Source organism: Camelina sativa, chromosome 14 (genome assembly GCF_000633955.1).
Source record: "Camelina sativa cultivar DH55 chromosome 14, Cs, whole genome shotgun sequence".
Classification (NCBI taxonomy): Eukaryota; Viridiplantae; Streptophyta; class Magnoliopsida; order Brassicales; family Brassicaceae; genus Camelina; species Camelina sativa.
The window spans coordinates 1860868-1878179 of record NC_025698.1 but is presented as its reverse complement, the minus strand read 5'-3'; the positions used below and the strand labels follow the sequence as shown (position 1 = coordinate 1878179).

Below are 17312 nucleotides of genomic sequence, written 5' to 3'. Positions count from 1 at the left end.
AAAGGGAAATTAACTGCCTCACTTGTTATGGCTGTAAAGAAACTGGAGGGTCAGCTGTATTGATGTCTCTCCAGATAAAATTCCCTTAACCTTTGTTAACCTCTCAGCATACACAGCGTCAGCAGGAATCGTTTCATGCACAATTGTCTGAGATGAAGTGTCATCCGCCATCTGGACATCCCCTGCATTGTTCTCATTTTGAGCAGTAGAGGTCTCAACGGCTTGAACTGCTTCTACAGGACGGGTCTTGGGAGCTGGAAGGCGGTCTCTCACACTCATGAGAAATGCCTGGTGCTCATTCTCTACGAGATCGAAAGCGATTTGCAAAGCCAATAAAGCATCATCCTTACTCTCTGAGCGAAGAAGCTTCTCCAATATGCTCGCAACACCTTGTGGTTCATCCAAAAACATAAGGCACTGACAAATGCTCAAATAATCAGGAGAAGCCAGCTTCTGGTAAACATTAACAAGTAACCGAAGAACCTGCACGAATTAAACTACGTAAGGATGGTATCATTTGCAAATTAACAGTAAATACAAATTACCTACAAAAGTGTTTTGAGTTACCACATAAAGAATGCAATGAATTACAAGTTGTAATTTACAACTGTGGTTGAGAAGATACAATATAAGGTCCACATGACCGCTATATTTGCAAGGAAAGATAAACGAAGATATATCCTAGTCAACTCATAGTATCATAAACATATTACACTTGTTAAATTCCAGTTCTGTGGCCAGTACACTCACCTCATGTCTATATTCTCTGTGGTTAACAAAAGAGTGGGAAACATTGATGCAGTAAGATAATGTTCCCTGCACATTTTCACTCTTTACAATCGCTTCTTCCAACTTATCCAATCTCCGACATTCTATAGCAATGCCCATGGCTTGTTGATACTTTCCGTCAGTGATACATCTGCAAAACAGAAAATCATGTGAGTAAAATTAAATAACAAAGAAGAGAGTCAAAAAGTAATTAAATTAGGTATCCCATACTTGTCTAGCATTCGTTCAACAATGGCCACCAGTCTCGGGTCAATTTCCACAGCCTCACTTGACTCGACTGCCTTGGATCTGAGAATAGCATACTCATCTATTGCTTTAGCTGAAAGCGAAAACAGAAGCTTATTAGTGAATTTATCCGAGAAAAATCTTATAAAAAGAAAGACGGATGTGCGAAGCTTATTAGTTATATGTGCAAGTCTTATTAGTTAGAAAAATATGTGGTCTAAAACACTAAACTATTTGCTTAATACATGTTGCATTTAACTTGACTTAATGTATATTATGGTCAAGAAAATCCAAGCTACTGTTTACTGTCATCATAGGTCTAGGAAGAAAAAAAAAAAGAGAGGAGAGCAACAAGCTTCAATATCCTTACCAAGTAGAGTATGAACATAATCAGAATCCTCGGAAACATCAAATAAGGATCCAGCTCCAAGGGCATAGGACAATGAATCGTTAAGTTCACCCAAGTAATAGAAAACCTGAGATAAGAAAAAGATAACAACCATCATGAGGAAACAAGAGAAGGTCAAAGCTCTAAACTTATACCAATATCTACCAGCTTTTACGAGAAACAACCATATAATGCATTCGTGTAACTTTCACAAGTTCCTCTACTAACAGATGTGGCCAGTATATATATATACACAACAAGTAATCGTGTTAAGTTAAATAAAAAGCTAAACTGTACCTTGGAGACCAACAATGCAGCAAGCTGTCGTTGATGCTGATCAAACTCTTCATCTTCGTATAAGCTCTCTCTACCCAAAAAAAAAGCAAAAAGAGTCTCAGAATCAAGATAACAGTGTAAGATCTCGAGCTAGAAGAATGAGAAAAGTAGAGTAGATCCACAACTTTCAAAGGGAACAAAATAAATACATCGTATCAGTAACGGAGCCGTACTTAAGTCAGATAACACAATGGGTCCATTGGCATTAAGAATCTACATAATGATAGAACCTAAAGCAATCCAATAAAGTTATTGCAAATTGTGACATAACGACGCTTTCCTTTTCCCAATCAAAAACTTCACCTCGACACAAAACTGTCCATGACTGACCAAAAAAAACTTAGAATTTCAAGAATCCTAAGTCCTAAAATAAGAAAAAGCAACCCTAAAACCCCACCAATAGCTTTACCGCAAAAATTCCCAGCAAGCAAACAGATCGAGTGAAGTTAACAAGTAAAACCCTAAAAAAATAAGAAAAAAACAAAAAGCTAAGGAAGAGAGAATTACATGATGGGAACACTGGTGGAGATCTCGGGCCAAAATTGGTCAACCAATCTGTTGAGATAAGAGAGAGCGTGAAGTTTCAAGGAAGGATGGGGTTCATTGAGCATTGCAAGTAACCCACCGGCCGAACTAACCATAGCGACGGCCATTATCCTAATCGGAATTTAAAAAAGAAAAACCCTAACGGTGGAGAAGAGCTGATCAGACACGGAGGAACAAGAACCGAGCTTTTTAACCTCGATCGAGGGAGGAGAGAGAGAGAGACTTCACTTTTTCAGAATTAATAAATAAATAAATATAAAAATCGAAACTTATCGAATATTAAGGATACTTACCCAACAAGTCAAGTTATTTTAATGGATGCCCCTAAGTTTTATTAAGATTACACTTTCACCCCTAACATATATAAACGAGCGCCACATTATTGTACTATAATATATAAGGTTTATTTAATGGACCTATTAAACGGCCCATAAATATAATGCCGCCTTTTAGTTCCGCAATGTAATTTATAAATTATAGAGAGTTTTGTAATATGGTTTGTTTTAAGACATAGTTCACTTCAGACTCTATGTCCAATTCCAAACTCTTGTTGTTGGTGTTTTGCATTTGGTCTGATAGATGATGATCAATCAATTTCCCTCAGCTTAGGTTAGTGATCGATGAGCTAAAGTTTAGCGAATAATCAACATGTGTGCGATGTTGTTTGGCAGGCAGGCTAAAGAGTGTTAAACGTGGACACTAGTTTTTCCAAATCGGATCTTGAATTGTCGTTTACATCATTTACGTTTGGAATTGTTTTAGATTTTCTGTTATCTAGCAAATGAAGAAATCCCTAAAACCGACTGATCAACTTCACGGATCTTAAGTATGTATCTCTCTTTCATGGTAATCCCCATCATTTTGCTCATGTTTATTATATAATGAGAGAGGAAAACATGCATTATATTATTTGGTTAATAAATTACTCCATGGATGGTGTACATAAGAACTAAATTCTTGCTCCGAGAAAGAGAGATTGAGGAGAGAAAAAAAAAAAACAAAAAAAAAACTTTCTTTGTTTGTTTGGAAGTAAGCATATATGAGAGGGTTTCTGGTTTGCATCATTGATTGATGAGACACCTAAAAAAAAAAGCTAAGCTCACAAAAGTAAATGAAATCACATTTTGGGGTTTCAATATCCCGTAAAATTGACATGGCCTGTCATCCAAAAGATTAAGCCACCAAATTTGGCCATATCATTTTTTCTCGAGTCGAATATAATTATATTCTACTTGATATTTTCTCTTAGACAGTACATATAATTTTGTACGAATAAAACATGCAAAAAAGAGAGATATACACACACAATTTCAAATTTCGGCTTCTTGTTTTGGCCAAAACATTTTTTTTGTTATTGGCCTTTAAAACCTCTACATCCTTAAACTAAAGTTTAATATAATTATGATATGATCAAAATAATTCAACAAACCGTATATATTAATTGTTGTCATAGGTTCCCCAATTCTTCAACTATATTTTGCATCATACTTTTTTCTCTTTGTGTTGGATGAGATCAATATGGCAGTTGGGCAGACGATTAAACATAAAATTTTGCCCAGTGACCGGTGAATTATATCATTTAACTGTTACTCAACAACAATTATATCCTAGTTGTTATACAGGTTGAACCGGGCAGGTTTTGGTTTACTCTGTACAGCTGGTTTCTTGCCATAATATCCCCATGGTGTTCACTCTGTTAATTGAAGGATTAGGGTTCATTTTCTCTGTGATTTTGATCGTCATTAGCCACACTGTAAACACGTGTTGATCTTCAATCTCTTTCGTTTCATTTATCAAGAAAAACAAACAAACAAACAAACAAAACTGGGAGTTGTCTCTCATCGGAAGTAAACCAAGTGATCCGGTTTATTTAAGTCTACGTACAGTTGACGAAAAGTGCTTATACGATCACGGTCTCTATCTAACTATCTAAGTCTCTCTCTATATATACTACTCATGCAACAAGCAATGTCATATAAAATACATCCTCTTCCTATAGCTTTTAATAACAAACATTTTAAGTTTCCTATAATCATGGGTCTAATCGCCTGCAGAGCGTTTGTGTTTGTTTTGCTATTTGCTTTGGTCGCAGATTTTACTATGGGAGAAACAGAGTTGGGTGATGACAAGCACTTGTTTCCTCACCTTCACCCTCGTCCTCTCCTCCACAAAGGTGGCATCTACAAGAAGGGCTTCAAAAAAGGCTTGGGCGACTTTGGATCAGGTGGCGGTTGGATTGGAGGCAGCATTGGAGGCTTTGGTGGTGGAATAAGCGGTGGATTTGGTGGCGGTGGTAGTGGAGCTGGAGGGGTAGGAGGATTCAGCGGCGGAGCCGGTAAAGGAGTTGACGACGGTGGTTTCGGCAAAGGAGTTGACGGCGGAGTCGGTAAAGGAATTGATGGTGGAGCCGGTAAAGGAGCTGATGGTGGAGCCATTGGGGGAATCGTCGGAGGAACTGGTAAAGAAATTGGTGGAGGAGCCGGAAAAGAAGTTGACGGAGGAATTGGCGGTGGAGGTCACTGAGGATTTGATAAACCGTTGTGTGCATTGCCGAGGAGCTATAATAATCCCCATGCATGAATGTTGTCATTTAAGTAAAACTAATTCGTTAAAATTTAAACAAATGAAATAATAACTGAAATGTGTATCGTTTCCCTTTAATTTGTTTTCCTCTTATATGATTGTATTTGGTTCTTCGTGTAAATAAAATGGATAAAACGATCTAAAGAAAAAAATACTATACATAGTAAGACTAGTTTTTTTTTTTTTGGTATCAATGTAAAGAAGTAAGACTAGTTTTATATAGGAACTTTGAAGCCTTGTGCAATTACTAAATGGATATTAAAAAAAAAGTATAGGTTTTTAACCGAGACCAGAAAAAACTAAAGCGATAATACTAAAACCAACTAACTTTAACAGTTCTTAGCTCAGAAATTAAACCCGACAAAATAATCACAGCGATAAAAAGTTACTTCCTCACGCGAGAACGCTAGTACAAAAACCGTTTCATGAGTTCATCTAAACCGATGGCGAAGAATGACTGGCTTACCAGTTACCAGGAAAATGATTCCAGAGATCCACCAGTTTGGAAGGGTAAAATGGTAATTTTTTACATTCTCCGGTGAGTTTTGAGAACCTTGTCAAGTAACTGAGGATTTGCAAACCGGACATGCCTTACTCCGTCCTAGCCACGGATCAATACACTGCACAGTTCATAAACAATTGTTGATTTTCGAATTTCTCATATCTAATAAGGGGGTTTTGATTCGAATCAGTAAAAAACTTACATCTTTATGGAATTTGTGCAAACAGGGGAGATGACGTATGGTGTCTCCGATCGTCGGTGTTTCCAGACAAATAACACACGTTTCTTCAAACTTATCAGTCTGCATATTATCACCAACATATAACACCAAAGAGAAAGCTTTTTAGTAAACAAAATTTCGATATGAAAAAACTGTCTTGTACATGTGAACCTTTTAGCTTACCTGAACTGTAGACTCTGGTAAGTCGTTAATGCGTTGAGTAGAAGCGCCGCCATGTCGATGGTTGTTTTCATCAAGAGCTAGCAGCATTTCGTAATCATCTCTGCATCAAAAATGGTTAAAGCGATCAAGCTTCACTTATTGAAGAATCATAGTAAAATAAGGAGACAAATACCATACTCGTTAAAGTCACGATCCATATGAAGAAGATTCCTACTGTTAATGGTGTGTTCAATAGCATTCTCTAGTCCCTCCAAAAAATCCAATCTCTGCTACATTTAAAAGGGGTAAACGATTATTAGCTTTGATACTTAATAAAACATCAGCGACATTCGAGGATATAAACATGGTTAAAAGAGTACCTCGTCAAAGCTCATATCATTTGGAAAACTGAGATTCATAGCTCCGTCTAAAAGACCAGGTGCACGACCTAAACGATGACCTCGACCCCGTGGTGGTGCTCTAACAGGAGCACGAGCCTGTGGAGGATTCAGTCGCCTCCTTGAAGAATTTTGTTGTAGTCGTGCTTCCAGACGACTTCTCCCACCAGGGTTTGCTGCAATCTGTAATTTATATTCATTGGCATTAAAACAGCGGGTAAGATATTCAAAATGAGCCTCAAGCCAAGTGCAAGTTTTGAAAAGAACTAATCAATGTTTGATAATGTTTAGCCTCGCCTCTAAACACAGCAAATCGAAAGAACCAGATTAAAAAACGCCAACACAGAAAAGTCTCTTTGTCCATCACTTACGGTACTAGAGTTTCGGGTATTACGAGTAGAAGAACGACTAGAAGAAGCACGGCGAGAATTCTCTTCTTGTCCCAACATCCTGGCTAAGTTTAAATCCATCTGTTCCAACGTATCAAGTCGAAATAAGAACCTTAGTTGATAAAAGGATGGAACATAAAGAAGACATCCAAAGAAAGGGAACTCGGAGATCTACCTGCTCATGTCTGATCAACCTCTCTTCTTGGTACAGCTGTTCTTGCAGTTCACGGGCCAAAATCTCATCTGCTTCTATTTGTCTTACATTCAAATCAGATACACCGTTTTCAATATGTGTAGGACCGCCGAAGACCCGTACTTCAGGAGATGAATCTTCAATTTCCAACACTTGAGTGTTGCGTCTGTGATGGTTCTGAATTCGTGGTGGCCTTGAATTAGATGGTTCCCCAGGAGATGTAATAACAGTAACTTCTGGCTCATTTGAAGCCCTTGAACTAGTAAGTCCATTTCTCCGCCGTCGTTGTTGTCTTGTTCCTCTTTCAACCACACCGGTTTCATGCACATCAAGTCCGGAAACAAAACTACAAATTCCGCGTGTGTCACTCTCATCCCTCTGATTCCGGCTACGCGTACTAACCCACCCATCCGACCCATCTCTACTCGCCACCCTATACAAAGATTATAAACTCTTATAGCACCACATCCTTTTGATATCCATCCATACAAACATCTAATATAAGAAGATAAAGGAAAACATATTACCTGCTACGCGAACTTTCTGGTCTTTTGCCTCTAGCTCTTCCGTGAATATCTATTCCAGAAACAATCTCTCTTATGCCAATGGAAGTTGCAGTTTCAGGAGCTAGTTCCTGTTCAACACTGACAGTTTCCTTGGAATTGGTATCAGCAGCTAGCCTGGCTCTAGCTGCTATTCCATGTGGAGATATGCAGCCATGTCGAACCAATCTCTTAGTGCCTCTGTTCTGTTGTCTGTCACTGGAAAGGTTAATTGTTTCTCTATTAGAAACAGAGCCACAATCTGCTTTTTCTTTACCCTTATTACTATTCCCAGGAGGCAGCGTAAAAGAGTTATGATCACCTCGTAAAGGAGAACAACCATTTATGTCTTCAAATGCAGCAACACGAGCATGTCCATTGAGTTGATTTAGATTTAAAACCGGATTCCTCTCTGCACGATCCCCGCATGGATCAACGGAGATGGATTTCCCTTTATCCTTCTCAACCGCTGGTCTCCTAAACAAAGAACTGCCTCCTGAAGCACGCCAGCGAGTTAGCGTATCAGAACTTTCACGGTTTTCCCCAGTTTCGGGGAGTGCTCTGGTTCTACCACTAAGGTAATTACGGTACTCTTCTCCTTGGTATCTCACTGGTGCTTCTGGAGAAGGTGGTCTTCTCTTAACCTCTCTAGTTCGTACCGGTCTATCTGGAGTATCAGGTATGGTGATTACCATGTCAAAGTCAGTGTTATCCATCCTGAAACAGTTGAAAACAAAAATAAACAATTCAGAAATTGAAAGCATTGTAAATTAGCAGTAGACTTTTTCTGATTAATGAGATGTTTTGAGATTATTCAAAACAAAAACCTCAGATTATAACTTAGAGCAAACACAAATTCACCAAACGTTAAGAACACACAAGAATCGGAATTTGCAGAATTTTTATGGGCGTGCCTTCAAATTAATTATCATCTGAGGAATTTAAGCCACGAAACTACCAGAAAAACGAAGACTCGTAGGAATTTGTTGATACACCAAAACGAGAAAAAAAAAAAAAAAAAAAAAAANCGTCTCCAGAAAAAAATAATCGTAGAGAACAAATCTGAAATACAAAAGGAGATAAGAAAATTACCCGATTGAATGTGATTCGAAAGTCCGAACCGAAACCCTAGTTGTTCGATGAGGAGCAACTGCATCTGCGCTACCTCTCCCTCTTGCTCAATGGGGTGCAACGATTGGACCTCAGATTATTCCGGGTCGGGTTAGGGGTTACTGGGTCGGGTTTTGGAACTTTAATTAGTGATGTTGGCGTACACAATTTTAACTGGGTTTAAGGTCCAATAATTTGGGGTTGAGGTCCAATAAGTTGGGGTTTTTTACAAAAGAATAAGGCCTCTTTTTGTTTAAATTGGCTAACACAATTAAACTGCGGTCAATTTTGAATAGTATTCGTAAATACTAAATAGTATATCCATCCACTACACATATTTACAAATAACAAGTTTTCAACCGAGTAAAAAATTATGGCTACACATATTACTATATTTGGTCATACGAGTAAAAAAAAAAAAAAAAACAAGTTTTCAACCGAAAAAACTCTAATTAGAGTCCAATCGTCTAATTTGATTATGTCATATTGTTAACAGCTCTAAATATCATTCTTATTTTGATGCATTATATATGTGGCGTCGAAATACTATAAAATTTCAGCTTAATATTATAAACTAATGCAAACTGATATTAACAATTTGATTACTTAATATTAGAGGTTGAGATTTACGACATTGTTTCGCTTTCAACGATAAATAGATTTTTCAAAGTCCATTTAATACTATTAGTTTAAAATTTAAAATAGCTATATATTCGAAATCAGTTACATACGCATTGAACGCACTCATGACTCATCATCAAGTAAGTTTGACAAAAATATAGGACAAATGTACTTTTTTTTCTTTGGGATTTGTTTAATAGCAAAACTAAGAAAAACAAAAAAAAAACATAGTACAAGTAAAATCATTTATTGGGATAATCAAGTCACCAATTGCCTCAAAACCAATTATTTTGGCCGTTTCTTAATGAATTATTCGAGGAAATATCTTCTCTCTCTCTTTTTTTTTTTCCTTTCAATTTGGCTTTTTCTCCATCCAATATATATAATGTATACTATTTAAAGTAAAAAAACATTACTCTTAGTATTTTGTTTGGTAACTAATTTCTAATATTTGTTTTGTTTCAATTCTAGTAAATTCGTTCTACATGATTTTCTAATATGTATAATGCTAATTGTTGTTACTTATGACTTTTGATAATAAAATCTGACTATTGAATTCAATATATTCATTAAAGTGGGGAGGAGGTAGCTAGCTTTTAACGGTTATGAAATCTAAACTAGTAAAGTTGTTTCAAGATTCCATGTAAGCCTCCCGACCGGGACTTTGAACCTTCCCATTGGAGAGACGACAGCCAAAAGGAACCGTGTCCATCTTCGGTTCCTCTGCCTCTCTCTCTCTCTCTCAAGAAAATTTATTCCTTTCTTCCACAACTTGGAAAAAATCTTACTCTTGTACTTGTCTCTGCTTTAGATCTCTTCTTTTTCCACAAGACCAAATCTTCTCGGGTGGGTTTTCCCCGATCTGGGTCGGATCTGATTCCTCGGAAGCAACGAATCTCGAGGCTTCTTTTTGTGTGTGTTTTTTTTTGGCTTTCCGGGGAAAGGCTAGAATCATTTGCTCTCTTCTCTCTACAGCGAAATAAAAAGGAAGATAACTTCCCCTTACTTGTGGTGGTTGGTAGCAGCAGCTCTTTGATCCAATCGTCCTTCTTTGGTCTCTCTGCTTCTTGATCTGGGTATACCAAAAAGTTTCCTTTTTTGGCAAATATTTTTTTTTCTGGGTTTAGGATTTCCAATTTCGATCTGTTTTTTCGGGTTGTTGAATGATTTGAATTTCGATTCCTAGCGTCTTATATCTGTTCAAAGCTGTCGGCTTTCCTCTAGCCATTTGGGGATTTTGCTTGGGTTTTGGGTTTTATCTCCAATTTTTCCAGATTTGGTTGCAATTAGGTTTATAAATTGGTCTTGGGTTGAAAGGGTTTTAGGTTTTAAGATGATGTAACTACTCGAGTTAGGTTTCTCTTTGAGTCCTTAAAAAGCTTTTAGTTTGTTATATCCCATCCCACTAGTGAGAGATATGGCAAGCAGCATTGATGTTACCAAGTACGGTCATAGCCCTGTTCATCACGCTGTTGTCACCAGAGATTATGCTGGTCTCAAGAAATTGTTATCCGCTCTTCCTAAGATGCGTGACCCTTCTGAGGTTAAGAATGAAGCAGCTTCTGTAGCTGAAGAGACAAAAGCTGATTCAATCGCTTCTATTATAGACAGGCGTGACGTCGTGAACCGAGACACGGCTCTCCATTTAGCTGTGAAGCTCGGTGATGAGACCTCCGCGGAGATGCTTATGGCATCGGGTGCTGATTGGAGCTTGCAGAATGAGCATGGATGGAGCGCACTACAAGAAGCTATTTGTGGTAGAGAAGAGAGGATCGCTATGATCATCGTGAGGCATTATCAGCCTTTGGCTTGGGCTAAATGGTGCAGGAGGTTGCCTCGGCTTCTGGCTACCATGCATAGAATGAGAGATTTCTACATGGAGATCACTTTCCATTTCGAGAGTTCTGTCATACCTTTCATTTCAAGGGTGGCGCCTTCGGATACTTATAAGATTTGGAAGAGGGGTGCTAATCTTAGAGCGGATATGACGTTGGCTGGCTTTGATGGTTTCAGGATTCAAAGATCAGATCAGACTATACTTTTTCTTGGAGATGGGTCTGAGGATGGTAAAGTTCCTTCCGGTTCTCTTCTTATGATTTCACATAAAGATAAGGAGATAATGAATGCTTTAGACGGCGCTGGAGCTGCGGCATCAGAAGAAGAAGTTCGCCAAGAAGTGGCTGCAATGTCCAAGACAAGCATTTTCAGACCCGGGATCGATGTTACTCAAGCTGTTCTCTTCCCACAATTGACATGGAGGCGTCAAGAGAAGACAGAAATGGTTGGGCAATGGAAAGCTAAAGTGTATGATATGCACAACGTAGTTGTTAGTATAAAATCAAGAAGAGTACCGGGTGCAATGACCGATGAGGAGCTTTTCTCAAACACTAATCAAGAAAACGATACAGANAGTAAGTTTGACAAAAATATAGGACAAATGTACTTTTTTTTCTTTGGGATTTGTTTAATAGCAAAACTAAGAAAAACAAAAAAAAAACATAGTACAAGTAAAATCATTTATTGGGATAATCAAGTCACCAATTGCCTCAAAACCAATTATTTTGGCCGTTTCTTAATGAATTATTCGAGGAAATATCTTCTCTCTCTCTTTTTTTTTTTTTTTGTTTTTCTGCTTCAATTTGGCTTTTTCTCCATCCAATATTATTATAAAGTAATAGTATTATTTTTAAAAAAAACATTACTATTAGTATTTTGTTTGGTAACTAATTTCTAATATTTGTTTTGTTTCAATTCTAGTAAATTCGTTCTACATGATTTTCTAATATGCATAATGCTAATTGTTTTATACTTATGACATTTTATGATAAAAAATCTGACAATTCAATTCAATAGAATCATTAAATTGGGGGAGGAGGTAGCTAGCTTTTAACGGTTACGAAATCTAACTAGTAAAGTTGTTTCAAGATTCCATATGTAAGCTTCCCGACCGGGACTTTGAACCTTCCCATTAGAGAGACGACAGCCAAAAGGAACCGTGTCCATCTTCGGTTCCTCTGCCTCTCTCTCTCTCTCTCTCTCTCAAGAAAATTTATTCCTTTCTTCCACAACTTTGAAAAATCTTACTCTTGTACTTTGTCTCTCTGCTTAGTTTCTTTAGATCTCTTCTTTCCACGAGACCAAATCTTCTCGGGTGGGTTATCCCCGATCTGGGTCGGATCTGATTCCTCGGAAGCAACGAATCTCGAGGCTTCTTTTTGTGTGTGTGTGTGTTTTTTTTTTATGTTTTGGCTTTCGGGGAAAGGCTAGAATCATTTCTCTCTACTCTACAGCGAAATAAAAAAAAGGAAGATAACTTCCCCTTACTTGTCGTTGGTAGCAGCAGCTCTTTGATTCAATCGTCCTTCTTTGGTCTCTCTGCTTCTTGATCTGGGTATATCAAAAAGTTTCCTTTTTTGGCAAATTTTTTTCCTGGGTTTAGGATTTCCAATTTCGATCTGTTTTCGGGTTGTTGACTGATTTGAATTTCGATTCCTAGTGTCTTATATCTGTTCAAAGCTGTCGGCTTTCCTCTAGGCATTTTGGGGATTTTGCTTGGGTTTTATCTCCAATTTTTCCAGATTTGTTTGCAATTAGGTTTATAAATTGGTCTTGGGTTGTGAGGGTTTTAGGTTTTAAGATGATGTAACTACTTGAGTTGGGTTTCTCTTTTTGAGTCTTTAAAAAAAGCTTTTAGTTTGTTATATCCCATCCCACTAGTGAGAGATATGGCAAGCAGCATTGATGTTACCAAGTACGGTCATAGCCCTGTTCATCACGCTGTTGTCACCAGAGATTATGCTGGTCTCAAGAAACTGTTATCCGCTCTTCCTAAGATGCGTGACCCTTCTGAGGTTAAGAACGAAGCGGCTTCTGTAGCTGAAGAGACAAAAGCTGATTCAATCGCTTCTGTTATAGACAGGCGTGATGTCGTGAACCGAGACACGGCTCTTCATTTAGCTGTAAAGCTCGGTGATGAGACCTCCGCGGAGATGCTTATGGCATCAGGTGCTGATTGGAGCTTGCAGAATGAGCATGGATGGAGCGCACTACAAGAAGCTATTTGTGGTAGAGAAGAGAGGATCGCTATGATCATCGTGAGGCATTATCAGCCTTTGGCTTGGGCTAAATGGTGCAGGAGGTTGCCTCGGCTTCTGGCTACCATGCATAGAATGAGAGATTTCTACATGGAGATCACTTTCCATTTCGAGAGTTCTGTCATACCTTTCATTTCAAGGGTGGCGCCTTCGGATACTTATAAGATTTGGAAGAGGGGTGCTAATCTTAGAGCGGATATGACGTTGGCTGGCTTTGATGGTTTCAGGATTCAAAGATCAGATCAGACTATACTTTTTCTTGGAGATGGGTCTGAGGATGGTAAAGTTCCTTCCGGTTCTCTTCTTATGATTTCACATAAAGATAAGGAGATAATGAATGCTTTAGACGGCGCTGGAGCTGCGGCATCAGAAGAAGAAGTTCGCCAAGAAGTGGCTGCAATGTCCAAGACAAGCATTTTCAGACCCGGGATCGATGTTACTCAAGCTGTTCTCTTCCCACAATTGACATGGAGGCGTCAAGAGAAGACAGAAATGGTTGGGCAATGGAAAGCTAAAGTGTATGATATGCACAACGTAGTTGTTAGTATAAAATCAAGAAGAGTACCGGGTGCAATGACCGATGAGGAGCTTTTCTCAAACACTAATCAAGAAAACGATACAGAAAGCGAGGATCTTGGAGATATCTTGACGGAAGACGAGAAGAAGCAGCTGGAGTTAGCGCTCAAGTTGGATTCACCGGAAGAATCTTCTAACAGCGAGAGCTCTAGGGTTTCTCAAAAGCAGAATAGTTGTTCCTTCGAGGAGCGAGAGATTCCAGTAACGGATGGAAACGGGTATTGCAAACAGGAGAAGAAAGGATGGTTCAGTGGATGGAGGAAACGAGAGGAAGGGCACAAACGAAGTAGTGTTCCTCCAAGAAGTTCACTTAGTGTCGATGAGAAAGTAAGCGATCTTCTTGGAGACGATGATTCTCCATCTCGTGGAGGAAGACCGATAAAACCTGGAAGACACTCAACGGTTGAGACTGTTGTGAGGGACGAAAACAGGGGATTAAGAGATTCATCAAAAGCAGCTTCAACATCAGAAGGCAGCGGAAGTAGCAAGCGAAAAGAAGGAAGCAAAGAGAACGAGTACAAGAAAGGGCTTAGACCAGTTCTTTGGCTTTCTGAGAGGTTTCCATTACAGACAAAAGAACTTCTTCCATTGCTCGATATCCTTGCAAACAAAGTCAAAGCAATTCGGCGTTTGAGAGAGCTTATGACTACGAAACTACCTTCCGGAACATTCCCAGTCAAGGTCTGTCCTGTTTTATATAACCTTTTGTGATCAAAATCATCATTTTAGTCCAACTTGTTGCTCATTTCATTTGGATATTTTTTTTAACTGCAGGTTGCTATTCCGGTGATTCCTACGATTAGAGTACTTGTTACATTTACAAAGTTTGAAGAGCTAGAAGCTATTGAAGATGAGTTTGTCACACCACCATCAAGTCCCACTTCTTCAGTTCAGAACAGTCCTAGAGAAGAAACACAGAACTCATCAGGCTCATCCTCCTCATGGTTTCAGTGGATCAAAACACCGAGCCAGCGTCCATCAACAAGCTCGAGCTCTGGAGTTATTAATACCGGTAAAGCCGAGAACGATCAAGATCCATTTGCAATTCCAAGGGGATACAATTGGATCACATCTGAAGAGAAGAAGAAGAAGATCCAAGAGAAGAATAAGGCTAAGAAGGGTAAGTCATCTCAGATCAGCTGAAGAAAAAGTAAGACAAGTAAGAAGAAGATCATCTTTCTTTGTCTCTGAGAACATAAAATACTGAAATAGGAAAAATCTAGCAGATTATATTACTACTGGAAGAAAAAGAAAAAAAAAACAAATGGAACCTTTTTCCTGGTTCTTGTACTAATAAACCAGGGAAATACAAGATTCAATTTAAATATATAGTGGATGGGGAAAATTGAGGAATGATGTGGGTTAATGTTGTTGTGACTTTATTTATATTTGCTTATGATTCTTTCTCTGTCTTTTGGTTTAAATCATTGCAATATGATAATTATATATATCTTGAAATAAGCGGCAATTGTTGGTATGAGATCAAATTGAATTTCTGTATTTCTCAAGTGTCTTGAGTTCCTAGGTCATTTTTACTCAATGATGGGTTTACTTAACTCTACTAGAATCAATACACAGTTCAGACACAGTGCTAATGAGAAAGAAAACACAAAACTCAAAAGGGATAAATAAATGTCACTGGATTATACAGACACCACAATATTTTCTTTTAGAATATCCTGCATGTTCTCCGTCCTCGGATGCGCTGCAAAATAAATTTCAAAAACGCATGTTAAATGTCATTTTTACCGGATCAAGGTAAACCGGTAATTAACGGGTTTCCTGATAACCAAAGTTAACCAGCTCAGTTACAAAATCAAATCCATCATCCAAAAACAGAGTAACTTTTGTATGTCTAGACTTAGTTTTACCTAAGCTCAAACTCTTGAACATGGGCAATATCTTTACCGTGAGCATCAGGCCAGCTTACTTTCCTCTGATCCACGCTTTTCTCCGCCTCCGTTTTGATCTTAAGGATGCTTTTGAGACGGCAAGGCTCGCTGGAGACTGCGGTGCAGCTTCTTCCGCTGTGTCTCTTAGGTGGCTGATGTTGTCGCCTCCGTCTTCCTCCTCCTCCTCCTCGGAAGCCAAGACGACCAGCATCCTCGACTTTTGTGTTCGATTTATTAATAATGTCGTCAGAACAAGTACTTCTTGAAGGTACGTAACAAGACCGGACCAAAGCCGAACACTTTTCTCTTGTTGATGTCGCCAGGTGGTCCAAGTTAATGACCTGATTTCGATCCAAACCCGTCCCGTAGTACTCAATTGAACACAAACTAGACAGAGAACCTCTATTAACTAAGACACAAGAAATTTATCAAACAAAAGACAAATTAAAAAAGGAACTATGTTTGGGGTTTGTGATTTAGGGTTGTAAGATGATGCGTGGAAGAAAATGAGAGATGGTAATGAGAAGAAAAGGCATGATGCGGAAAAGGAGAAAGAGAGTAATCAAGTGTTAATGTTTTGTGGGTTTAGGCAATGATGCATTTTTGGCATATGGGATCGCTTTTGTGGGGTTTCCAATTCTTGCTTTTCTTTTTATTTCAACAAGTTTCGGGTTTCATTCAGGAAAAATATAAGTTGGTATTGGATCTTTAAACAAACAATGGAGAAGTTGGTCCAGATGAGCGTTCTACATTACATATCAAAGAAGCACTAGTTTAAAATCTATAAACTATATAAACCAAATTCAAATTTTCAATCATTGCCAATTATTAAAAGCTAGCACAAAACCCATAAATTTTGTAGAGTAACGTTAGCGACTTAGCTCATCATCTTTATAATGTGCCTATAATATACAAAATATTAAATATGGATGTATATAAATATACATGCTATCACTAAAAAAAGTCTAAACTGCATAATCATATAACATTTCAGTTACCAACTATTTACACCCAAAGAAAAGTTTCCATTTGGTTTGTTTGCACACAACAATATCTTATCCATGTCATGTGTCATTGTGTATATAGTACTAAATACACATGTATTTGACATGAAAAGTTTCCATTTGGTTTGTTTGCATGTATTTGTTGTATACACTTGATGTTTGGTATATCAATATACTCCCTCTGTTTCAAAATATAGGATGTTTTAACTAAAACACGCAGATTAAAAAGTTTTTACTTTTAATAAGTTCAACCAATCAGAAACAATACTACATAATATAAAATACTAAACTAATCTAAAAGTTGCATAGAAAATTGAAAACATCCTATATTATAAAACAAAAAACTTCTCTAAAACATCTTATATTTTGAAACGGAAGTAGTATTATATACACTGTACAACTTACTTTTTTTTTTTGTGTGCAACGCACATCTTACTATATTTAGTAATAGTATATACACAAATAAAAAGATGATGAAGCTATATGTTGTTATGTTGGCATTGGGGCCATAGTTAGTAATAATAACAGCTAACAAAGAATGCTAAGGCGTGGCGATGGAATGAATTATCATTATGATGTTTCCATTAACCCTATCACTTTAATTAGTTATTTTCTACGCTCTCTAATTTCCGCCTTTTTCCCTAAGACATCGTTTCACCTGTCCTTGGTTCTATTTTTTTCAATTCAGATCCATTGTAATGAAAATGACTAAATTACTTATGTTTCAAATTCAATGATTAAA

General features: G+C 37.8%; 6 protein-coding genes across 11 annotated transcripts in view; 3 read left to right on the top strand and 3 right to left on the bottom strand.

Moving 5' to 3' along the window:
* The window catches only part of LOC104743148 (26S proteasome non-ATPase regulatory subunit 1 homolog B-like), a 6946-nt gene extending 4434 nt beyond the window's left edge, over positions 1–2512 (bottom strand). The window contains exons 1-6 of the mRNA XM_010464260.2: positions 2246–2512; positions 1700–1769; positions 1385–1490; positions 1000–1108; positions 751–919; positions 23–483 (exon numbers count right to left, since the gene is read on the bottom strand). Coding sequence (XP_010462562.1) covers positions 23–483; positions 751–919; positions 1000–1108; positions 1385–1490; positions 1700–1769; positions 2246–2391 — 1061 coding nt within the window. The 5' untranslated portion in view covers positions 2392–2512. The remainder of the gene's footprint in view (positions 1–22; positions 484–750; positions 920–999; positions 1109–1384; positions 1491–1699; positions 1770–2245) is intronic.
* On the top strand, positions 4246–4977 carry LOC104739006 (glycine-rich protein 23-like). The gene has a single exon (XM_010459239.1). It carries the CDS (start codon positions 4253–4255, stop codon positions 4805–4807), a length of 555 nt encoding a protein of 184 aa, XP_010457541.1. The 5' UTR covers positions 4246–4252; the 3' UTR covers positions 4808–4977.
* LOC104739005 lies at positions 5131–8510 on the bottom strand. 5 transcript variants are annotated; one of them, XM_019236431.1, is made up of 9 exons: positions 8366–8508; positions 7259–7990; positions 6714–7164; positions 6521–6625; positions 6132–6332; positions 5950–6041; positions 5773–5872; positions 5572–5670; positions 5131–5487 (listed from the first exon to the last, which is right to left on the bottom strand). In XM_019236431.1, the coding sequence occupies exons 2-9, from the start codon at positions 7987–7989 to the stop codon at positions 5425–5427; spliced, it is 1842 nt and encodes a 613-aa protein (XP_019091976.1). In that variant the 5' UTR covers position 7990; positions 8366–8508; the 3' UTR covers positions 5131–5424. The 5 variants fall into 5 exon arrangements, 4 of the variants coding, with proteins under 4 accessions (XP_019091976.1, XP_019091977.1, XP_010457539.1 ...); XM_019236432.1 differs by having other exon boundaries at positions 5950–6038; XM_010459237.2 differs by having other exon boundaries at positions 6521–6619; positions 8366–8506.
* LOC109128626 (ankyrin repeat domain-containing protein 13B-like) lies at positions 9585–12650 on the top strand. The gene is made up of 2 exons (XM_019235409.1): positions 9585–11415; positions 12634–12650. Exons 1-2 carry the CDS (start codon positions 10422–10424, stop codon positions 12648–12650), a joined length of 1011 nt encoding a protein of 336 aa, XP_019090954.1. The 5' UTR covers positions 9585–10421.
* On the top strand, positions 11915–15075 carry LOC104739004 (ankyrin repeat domain-containing protein 13C-like). Its single transcript, XM_010459235.2, has 2 exons — positions 11915–14355; positions 14449–15075. The coding sequence occupies exons 1-2, from the start codon at positions 12730–12732 to the stop codon at positions 14815–14817; spliced, it is 1995 nt and encodes a 664-aa protein (XP_010457537.1). The 5' UTR covers positions 11915–12729; the 3' UTR covers positions 14818–15075.
* Positions 15160–16180, bottom strand: LOC104739003. 2 transcript variants are annotated; one of them, XR_759929.2, is made up of 2 exons: positions 15546–16166; positions 15160–15379 (listed from the first exon to the last, which is right to left on the bottom strand). XR_759929.2 is itself a non-coding variant. In XM_010459234.2 (2 exons), exon 1 carries the CDS (start codon positions 15775–15777, stop codon positions 15601–15603), a length of 177 nt encoding a protein of 58 aa, XP_010457536.1. In that variant the 5' UTR covers positions 15778–16180; the 3' UTR covers positions 15160–15379; positions 15583–15600. The 2 variants fall into 2 exon arrangements, 1 of the variants encoding a protein (XP_010457536.1); XM_010459234.2 differs by having other exon boundaries at positions 15583–16180.

Excerpts from the sequence above, each read along its gene's own strand:
- LOC104739005 (XM_019236431.1), bottom strand. The coding sequence starts at position 7,989 with ATGGATAACACTGACTTTGACATGGTAATCACCATACCTGATACTCCA. Across the intron at positions 6,042-6,131 it reads ATGATATGAGCTTTGACGAG|CAGAGATTGGATTTTTTGGA; the intron begins GTACTCTTTTAA and ends TTTTAAATGTAG. Across the intron at positions 5,671-5,772 it reads TACCAGAGTCTACAGTTCAG|ACTGATAAGTTTGAAGAAAC; the intron begins GTAAGCTAAAAG and ends GATAATATGCAG.
- LOC104739003 (XM_010459234.2), bottom strand. The coding sequence starts at position 15,777 with ATGCTGGTCGTCTTGGCTTCCGAGGAGGAGGAGGAGGAAGACGGAGGC.
- LOC104739004 (XM_010459235.2), top strand. The coding sequence starts at position 12,730 with ATGGCAAGCAGCATTGATGTTACCAAGTACGGTCATAGCCCTGTTCAT. Across the intron at positions 14,356-14,448 it reads CCGGAACATTCCCAGTCAAG|GTTGCTATTCCGGTGATTCC; the intron begins GTCTGTCCTGTT and ends TTTTAACTGCAG.
- LOC104739006 (XM_010459239.1), top strand. The coding sequence starts at position 4,253 with ATGTCATATAAAATACATCCTCTTCCTATAGCTTTTAATAACAAACAT.